General features: G+C 41.9%; 1 protein-coding gene across 1 annotated transcript in view; it reads right to left on the bottom strand.

Annotated features, from left to right (window-relative positions):
* Positions 1-1,991: 1,991 nt before the first annotated feature.
* LOC5571876 (serine/threonine-protein kinase PLK4) overlaps positions 1,992-9,337 on the bottom strand; it is a 28,607-nt gene continuing 21,261 nt past the window's right edge. The window contains exon 5 of the mRNA XM_021850661.1: positions 1,992-2,988. Coding sequence (XP_021706353.1) covers positions 2,237-2,988 — 752 coding nt within the window. The 3' untranslated portion in view covers positions 1,992-2,236. The remainder of the gene's footprint in view (positions 2,989-9,337) is intronic.

Here is a 9,337-nt window from a genome sequence, read left to right as displayed (position 1 = left end):
GACAAATTTTATTAATTTACGTAACTTAAAAAGCTGAAGGATTAATTTTATGGTATCTTCAGCTGTTTATTTATTGGACAAACCTGTTTCTTTATTGGACAATATGAACAAGTTTGCCGAAGATAGTTTTTGTGTGAGGCTTTCCTATTTTCAGATAAATCGTATATAATTGACCATTTTGTACGGAAAATCGAAAAAGTTGCAAATGTTTGTCCAATACTGTGTCTATGCGGTCAGCTTCAATTTCTGTACTTAATTTCGTAGACTGTTATCGTTTAGAAAACGGTATTTCTATAGCTCATAAACAGTTTTTCTGCGTATATTATGAAAAATCCTGTTAAACATCAAATGGAACAGGGAATCGGGATGAATGAAATGAGCAATTATACCGATACAGGCGGTCAGTTTCAATTGCTAAGCTCACTTGTTCAGGTAGTTCTGGTTTTGAAAAAGTGATGTCGATTGCTCATATAGCAGTCCTACCAAAAGCCTGATAAAATTAGGAAACCTATGTATGATGAGCATGATGCCAATCCATGCGATTAGTTTCATTTCATGCACTCACTTCCTTAGACTGTTATCACTTGAATATCGTTATGTCAACAGTTTTATATCCTGTAAAAAAATATAAAATCTCTCTTCTGCACCTACAGCAGCCAGTAGGTATTTATAGCTAAGAAATCCCGTAGATACGAACAAGTAAAACGCACCAGAGTCAAAAGGTAGAATAATTATTATCACTTGAGATAGGTAGACATGACAAATAGTTCATAAACGGTTCATGACCATCAAATAATATGATATGTGCTTATTCTCTACGGCGTTTGAGGTGACAATTGTCGATTAGTTCCCATTTGATTAACATTAGTCGTCTCACGTCTCTCCTAAGCACCCGACTATCGAAGACTCCGATGATGCTTGCAGGTCCTCCTCGAACATCGCCCACGTTTCATGCCCGTAGAGGACTACCGACCTTATGAGCGTTATGTACATGGTCCATTTGGTGCGGGGACGGATCTTTTTTGACCGCAGGTTCTTCTGGTGCCCATAATAGGCACGACTTCCACAGATGATGCACTGTCAGCAAGGATCCGAGGCTGCAGCATTACTGCCCGCGCTGCGTTCTTCTCCTCCAGAATCACTCCTCGTCGAACCAATCGTTCCGCGACTCCGTTCAACGTACCCAACATTGTTCTCGCCGGCGACGTTGATGACTGCTTTTATTGTACTCCAGCAGTCCACGAGAGAGGTTTCGGTGAGCGAATCCTCTTCCAGCAACGTTTGTTCGAGATGCTGAGCGTATGCTGTGGCGACATCCAGCTGCTTCAGTCGCTCGAGGTCATACCGAGGCGGGCGTCGGTATCGTAGGTTGTTAACGGTTTACCATTACCAGGTAGTGGTCGGAGTCGATGTTAGCGCCACAATAGGTCCTGACGCCGATAATGGGGGAGAAGTGCCGTCCATCAATCAAAACGAGGTCGATTTGCGATTCTGTTTTCTGTGGTGATCTCCAGGTGTATCGGTACGGAAAGCTATGTTGGAAATAGGTGCTACGAATGGCCATATTCTTGGAGGCGGTTCTTCAATGCATCGAAGATTGCGGGTGCTTCCGATAAAGTTGAGGGATTTACAGTTTCCAATCCTTAGTCCTTTTCCGTCGCATTGGTCTATGTCGATTATACCGGTCCGTATTATTCTGTATAACAATTTGTATAAACGTTGTAAAATATAAGGGATGATTCAGATATTACGTGATGCATTTTTTTCAATTTTAGACCCCCTCCCTCCACAGGTAACAGTTGTATGGAAAATTTATTATTTTTGTATAGACTGTAAACCTCCTACGAAAGACTTCTCCCTCCTCTATTGTCTAACGTAATATTTAAACGATCCCTAAAAGAAAAGTTGTATAAAAAATGTAAAAAACATCCTAAAACACTCAATTTGACGGTTCTTCTTCAATCCATTGATCATAATGAACACACCAGCTGAATAAAACTTGTCTTTTCAATTTTATTCGATAAAAAATATATGTGTAATAAATTACTTCAGTACAGTTTCTCAACTAGAAAATAATGCAAATTTCCTACTGTCCGTAGAACGTGATTTCACAGTCGATAAAATCTCTTAACCATCGTAATACTACCTACAAATACAATTAGTAGAGAGTGTTTGGCCTTAAAAACTGATTTTGTTGATTGGAACTTTAACAACTATTTCCACCCCCGCACGAAACTTATCGCAAAAACCGCGTCAACGGTGTCCGCGGCGATCCCTCTAGAAAGTTGAACGGAATCGACGGCACCGGGGCCGCATTCAGTTCGCGTAAGATCGCCGGCATTTGGCCGATTTTCTCGCGCAGACTCGCCGGAAGCAGCGCATCATTGTCCTGGGTGGAATAGTGCTGCAGTGGGCTTCCCACGGCCGGGGAAAACGTGACTCCGCCTCCTTGCTCGATCGGGATCAACGAAAGGGTGGCCCCGTCGAGAAACTGGACCTGGACGACGCCTTGCGATAGCTGGACGGCCGTTCCTACGCCTGCGATGGTGCACTTCTTCATGGCCACGTTGCTGAAGTTGGCCGGCACGGGTTTGGACGAGAGGACTGGCCGTTGAGTGAGCGGGTTCCCTGCCGAAGTGTGGGACGCCGTGGACATGGCAAAAGAAGGCATCTGGTGAGGCGTTTGCGGAGTGTTGGGAGAGGAGATGTTGGAATAGAGTTGGTTTTCTTTGGTTGAGGAAGAGGATGAGGAGGAGGAGGATGTAAGAGGAGCATTTGCGGGTCGTCGACCGATGATGAGCGGGAAGGTCTTCCCGGTTTGGATGGCGGAAAGGGCCCGCTCGATGTTGAGGCAGTGTTCCAGGGTCTGCTGAAAGTGCTGATATTCTGCGTTCTGCGATGAACTCAGACTAGCAATGGTCTTTATCGCGATGCCGCTGGAATCCACAAATTTGACGCCATCCTGAGGCGATTTGATGATTTTGGTTCCTGGGAAAGAAGATTGGAGTTGATCTTGGATTCCGTACTAACTTAGAGGCTATTAACAGATATAAACGAATCATTTCCCGTATCCAAAATTCTAGTGTTTCTTGTGGAAGTGCAGAGGACCTCGGCTTCCATAAAGCAAGTAGAGTAAAGTGGGGCAAAAGTTCGAGTGGGGCAAGAGTTTCTTTTTAAGATTTCTAGCTCAATTGAAAACAAAACTTATAAATGTAATGGTGGTTCGAATGCTATTCAAGTAAGAGACTTTCACTACAAATATCATAAGAATCGATTGAGATTTGTAAAAGTTATGGCTATTTGTTGTTTTTCGACTAGAATATTGTAATTTTTAGTCAAACTTTCGATGCATGGCACCAAATGAAGATAACATATTTTTCAATATTTTATATAAGGGCGTTTCTAGGCCTATCGTAAGGATACTTTGAGGTGTATTAGTTTTTGCATAAACGCTTGGAAACGATTTTTGGCCCATAGTGGGGCAAAAGTTCGAATCAGCAGGGAAAAAGTTCGACCCATGAATAAACTCACAGAAAAATATGCAAATTGCCTGAAATCACCATACCATCATTAAATTTAGCAAAATTTGCCTGATCGTGCGAAAAATGTCACCAAAATTTTAAACTTATTCTTAGTTTTTCGAAAAACTGCTATTTTTGGGTATATTACAATTAACCCTGTTTTGGGCAATTTATTTATGAAAATTTAGTGTGTATTTTTCGGCAAACATATGTTTACGGATGGTATAAAGTATGACTGTCATAAAAGGATCGATATTTTGTGTTTTAGCCAGCGAACTTTTGCTCCACACTAGATTCGAACTCTTGCCCCACCGGTGGGGCAAAAGTTCGTTTAAAACAATGAATTTTGAAACTGTTATAACTAAAAATGGGTAAATACTTTGACATAAGTTTGTTCAGCAAAATTATAGCCAATATGTTGTAGGTTCACTGTATGGTATTTGTTTTGTTGCATCTGCTATTGTTTTCCTGTAAACTTTGATTATACCACTAAGGTCGAACTTTTGCCCCACCTTACTCTAACCCGTCAACATTTCCCTCCCATCCCCAAATTGACTTGCATTCGAACCCAGCCGGCCCCGTTATTGCTTGTTATAACACTGTGCATTGCGCGATTATTTATCTTGGATACCGTAAAGTACCAATATTTCGCGCGCGCTCCTAATTTCGCTCACTGACATTTTAAACATGATTTGCGAAAGAAATTTTGCTCGGCTACTATTTTGAATAAATCTACTTCAGCCATGATTACATAATATGCATTTATATAGTCCAATATGTATCAACAAGTATGAATAAAATGACAGTGAGCGAAATTAGGAGCGTGCGCAAAATATGGTAGCATCACGGTACTTCTTAACCCGTATCCGACCGGGTTAAGAAAAAAAAATCAAAAAATTCTCGTAAAGCTATTTTCTATCCGATTTGCAAACTTCTTTCACTATATGAAATCCAAACTCTTCTATTTTCCTATGCTGGAGAAAGTGGTCCAAAATTTTGCCTGTGGCCGGAGTTATTACGGTGTCCTCCTGGGTCAAGTCGGGTGAAAAAATGATCAACTTCCTTTCCTGAACAGTTTTATAATACTAAACTGTCATTTAACTACTTAAGTTTTGTAGGAACAGTCAATCGTGCAACATGAAAGATATTCAAGTGATTTAAGGAGTCACTTTCATGGAAGTTTCCTTGAAAAACTGAAATATGCCTTCCGGAAGATCCGGAACATCCGTAAAAGTGGTCAAATCGTTAAAAACGACTTGGAAAGCCGCGGTTTTTTTCAATCTCACTAGTTTTCAACATACATGGACATAAACGATGCGTTGAGTGCATAAGACTCTGTATGGCCATTGGGGGGCTCACCGGAAGATCCGGAACATCCGGTAAAGTGGTCAAATCGTTAAAAATGACTTAGAAAGCCGCGGTTTTTTTTCAATCTCACTAGTTTTCAGCATACATGGACATAAATAATGCTTTGAGTGCTTAAGACCCTGTATGGCCATTGGGGGCTCACCGGAAGATCCGGAACATCCGGTAAAGTGGTCAAATCGTTAAAAACGACTTGGAAAGCCGCGGTTTTTTTTCAATCTCACTAGTTTTCAGCATACATGGACATAAATAATGCGTTGAGTGCATAAGACCCTGTATGGCCATTGGGGGGCTCACCGGAAGATCCGGAACATCCGGTAAAGTGGTCAAATCGTTAAAAATGACTTAGAAAGCCGCGGTTTTTTTTCAATCTCACTAGTTTTCAGCATACATGGACATAAATAATGCTTTGAGTGCATAAGACCCTGTATGGCCATTGGGGGCTCACCGGAAGATCCGGAACATCCGGTAAAGTGGTCAAATCGTTAAAAATGACTTGGAAAGCCGGGGCCCAGATAGCCGTAACGGTAAACGCGCAGCTATTCAGCAAGACCAAGCTGTGGGTCGTGGGTTCGAATCCCACCGGTCGAGGATCTTTTCGGGTTGAAAATTTTCTCGACTTCCCAGGGCATAGAGTATCTTCGTACCTGCCACACGATATACGCATGCTAAAATGGTCATTGGCACAGTAAGCTCTCAGTTAATAACTGTGGAAGTGCTCATAAGAACACTAAACTGAGAAGCAGGCTCTGTCCCAGTGAGGACGTAATGCCAGAAAGAAGAAGAAGAAGACTTGGAAAGCCGCGGTTTTTTTCAATCTCACTAGTTTTTAGTCATTTTTAACGATATGACCACTTTTATGGATGTTCCGGATCTTCCGGTGAGCCCCCTAATGGCCATACAGGGTCTTATGCACTCAAAGCATTATTTATGTCCATGTATGCTGAAAACTAGTGAGATTGAAAAAAACCGCGGCTTTCTAAGTCATTTTTAACGATTTGACCACTTTACCGGATGTTCCGGATCTTCCGGTGAGCCCCCTAATGGCCATACAGGGTCTTATGCACTCAAAGCATCGTTTATGTCCATGTATGCTGGAAACTAGTGAGATTGAAAAAAAAAACGCGGCTTTCCAAGTCATTTTTAACGATTCGACCACTTTACCGGATGTTCCGGATCTTCCGGTGAGCCCCCCAATGGCCATACAGGGTCTATTGCACTCGAAGCATTGTTTATGTCCATGTATTTTGAAAACAAGTGAGATTGAAAAAAACCGCGGCTTTCCAAGTCATTTTTAACGATTTGACCACTTCACCGGATGTTCCGGATCTTCCGGTGAGCCCCCCAATGGCCATACAGAGTCTTATGCACTCGAAGCATTGTTTATGTCCATGTATGTTGAAAACAAGTGAGATTGAAAAAAAACCGCGGCTTTCCAAGTCATTTTTAACGATTTGACCACTTTACCGGATGTTCCGGATCTTCCGGTGAGCCCCCCAATGGCCATACAGAGTCTTATGCACTCGAAGCATTGTTTATGTCCATGTATGTTGAAAACAAGTGAGATTGAAAAAAAACCGCGGCTTTCCAAGTCATTTTTAACGATTTGACCACTTTACCGGATGTTCCGGATCTTCCGGTGAGCCCCCCAATGGCCATACAGAGTCTTATGCACTCGAAGCATTGTTTATGTCCATGTATTTTGAAAACAAGTGAGATTGAAAAAAACCGCGGCTTTCCAAGTCATTTTTAACGATTTGACCACTTTACCGGATGTTCCGGATCTTCCGGTGAGCCCCCCAATGGCCATACAGAGTCTTATGCATTCGAAGCATTGTTTATGTCCATGTATTTTGAAAACAAGTGAGATTGAAAAAAACCGCGGCTTTCCAAGTCATTTTTAACGATTTGACCACTTTACCGGATGTTCCGGATCTTCCGGTGAGCCCCCCAATGGCCATACAGAGTCTTATGCACTCGAAGCATTGTTTATGTCCATGTATTTTGAAAAGAAGTGAGATTGAAAAAAACCGCGGCTTTCCAAGTCATTTTTAACGATTTGACCACTTCACCGGATGTTCCGGATCTTCCGGTGAGCCCCCCAATGGCCATACAGGGTCTTATGCACTCAAAGCATTATTTTTGTCCATGTATGCTGAAAACTAGTGAGATTGAAAAAAAACCGCGGCTTTCTAAGTCATTTTTAACGATTTGACCACTCTAGCGGATGTTCCGGATCTTCCGGTGAGCCCCCCAATGGCCATACAGAGTCTTATGCACTCGAAGCATTGTTTATGTCCATGTATGTTGAAAACAAGTGAGATTGAAAAAAAACCGCGGCTTTCCAAGTCATTTTTAACGATTTGACCACTTTACCGGATGTTCCGGATCTTCCGGTGAGCCCCCCAATGGCCATACAGAGTCTTATGCACTCGAAGCATTGTTTATGTCCATGTATGTTGAAAACAAGTGAGATTGAAAAAAAACCGCGGCTTTCCAAGTCATTTTTAACGATTTGACCACTTTACCGGATGTTCCGGATCTTCCGGTGAGCCCCCCAATGGCCATACAGAGTCTTATGCACTCGAAGCATTGTTTATGTCCATGTATGTTGAAAACAAGTGAGATTGAAAAAAAACCGCGGCTTTCCAAGTCATTTTTAACGATTTGACCACTTTACCGGATGTTCCGGATCTTCCGGTGAGCCCCCCAATGGCCATACAGAGTCTTATGCACTCGAAGCATTGTTTATGTCCATGTATTTTGAAAACAAGTGAGATTGAAAAAAACCGCGGCTTTCCAAGTCATTTTTAACGATTTGACCACTTTACCGGATGTTCCGGATCTTCCGGTGAGCCCCCCAATGGCCATACAGAGTCTTATGCACTCGAAGCATTGTTTATGTCCATGTATTTTGAAAACAAGTGAGATTGAAAAAAACCGCGGCTTTCCAAGTCATTTTTAACGATTTGACCACTTTACCGGATGTTCCGGATCTTCCGGTGAGCCCCCCAATGGCCATACAGAGTCTTATGCACTCGAAGCATTGTTTATGTCCATGTATTTTGAAAAGAAGTGAGATTGAAAAAAACCGCGGCTTTCCAAGTCATTTTTAACGATTTGACCACTTCACCGGATGTTCCGGATCTTCCGGTGAGCCCCCCAATGGCCATACAGGGTCTTATGCACTCAAAGCATTATTTTTGTCCATGTATGCTGAAAACTAGTGAGATTGAAAAAAACCGCGGCTTTCTAAGTCATTTTTAACGATTTGACCACTCTAGCGGATGTTCCGGATCTTCCGGTGAGCCCCCCAATGGCCATACAGAGTCTTATGCACTCGAAGCATTGTTTATGTCCATGTATGTTGAAAACAAGTGAGATTGAAAAAAAACCGCGGCTTTCCAAGTCATTTTTAACGATTTGACCACTTTACCGGATGTTCCGGATCTTCCGGTGAGCCCCCCAATGGCCATACAGAGTCTTATGCACTCGAAGCATTGTTTATGTCCATGTATGTTGAAAACAAGTGAGATTGAAAAAAAAAACCGCGGCTTTCCAAGTCATTTTTAACGATTTGACCACTTCACCGGATGTTCCGGATCTTCCGGAAGGCATATTTCAGTTTTTTCAAGGAAACTTCCATGAAAGTGGCTCCTTAAATCACTTGAATATCTTTCATGTTGCACGATTGACTGTTCCTACAAAACTTGAGTAGTTAAATGACAGTTTAGTATTATAAAACTGTTCAGGAAAGGAAGTTGATCATTTTTTTACCCGACTTGACCCAGGAGGACACCGGAATAACTCCGGCCACAGGCAAAATTTTGGACCACTTTCTCCAGCATAGGAAAATAGAAGAGTTTGGATTTCATATAGTGAAAGAAGTTTGCAAATCGGATAGAAAATAGCTTCACGAGAATTTTTTGATTTTTTTTTCTTAACCCGGTCGGATACGGGTTAAAATGATTCCTTCGGAAAATCCTTTTTACCTTCGTCCAGAAATTCCACCAAACAACATCATTCAGAAATTACATACAGTAACTCCATTGTGGATTTTTCCGGGGATCCCTGTGGTAATTGTTTTCAGTATTCCTGTAGAGGTTCCTGGACCTATTTTTCTCTATGAATTCCTTCACTAGTGCCTAGAGGAATTCTTCCAAGGATTCCTCCGGGAGTTGCTCCAGGGATTCTTTCAGAATTGCTCAAGACATTTATCCAAGCATTCGTTAAAGATTCTTCCATGAATTTCTCCAAGAATTATTCCAGGGATCCAGATACTCCTTCAGATGTGTTAGGAATATTTAGGAATTTCCATGATTTTTTTCAGGATTTTCTGCAGGGATTATCCTAAGATTTATTCGGGAATTTCTCAAGGGGTTTCTAAAAGAATGCAGCCTTGAAAATTTCCTCCAGAGATTTCTTGAGGAACTCACCAAGATTTTAGGTAC

Source organism: Aedes aegypti, chromosome 3 (genome assembly GCF_002204515.2).
Source record: "Aedes aegypti strain LVP_AGWG chromosome 3, AaegL5.0 Primary Assembly, whole genome shotgun sequence".
Taxonomy (NCBI): domain Eukaryota; kingdom Metazoa; phylum Arthropoda; class Insecta; order Diptera; family Culicidae; genus Aedes; species Aedes aegypti.
This window is presented reverse-complemented; position numbering and strand designations above follow the sequence as displayed.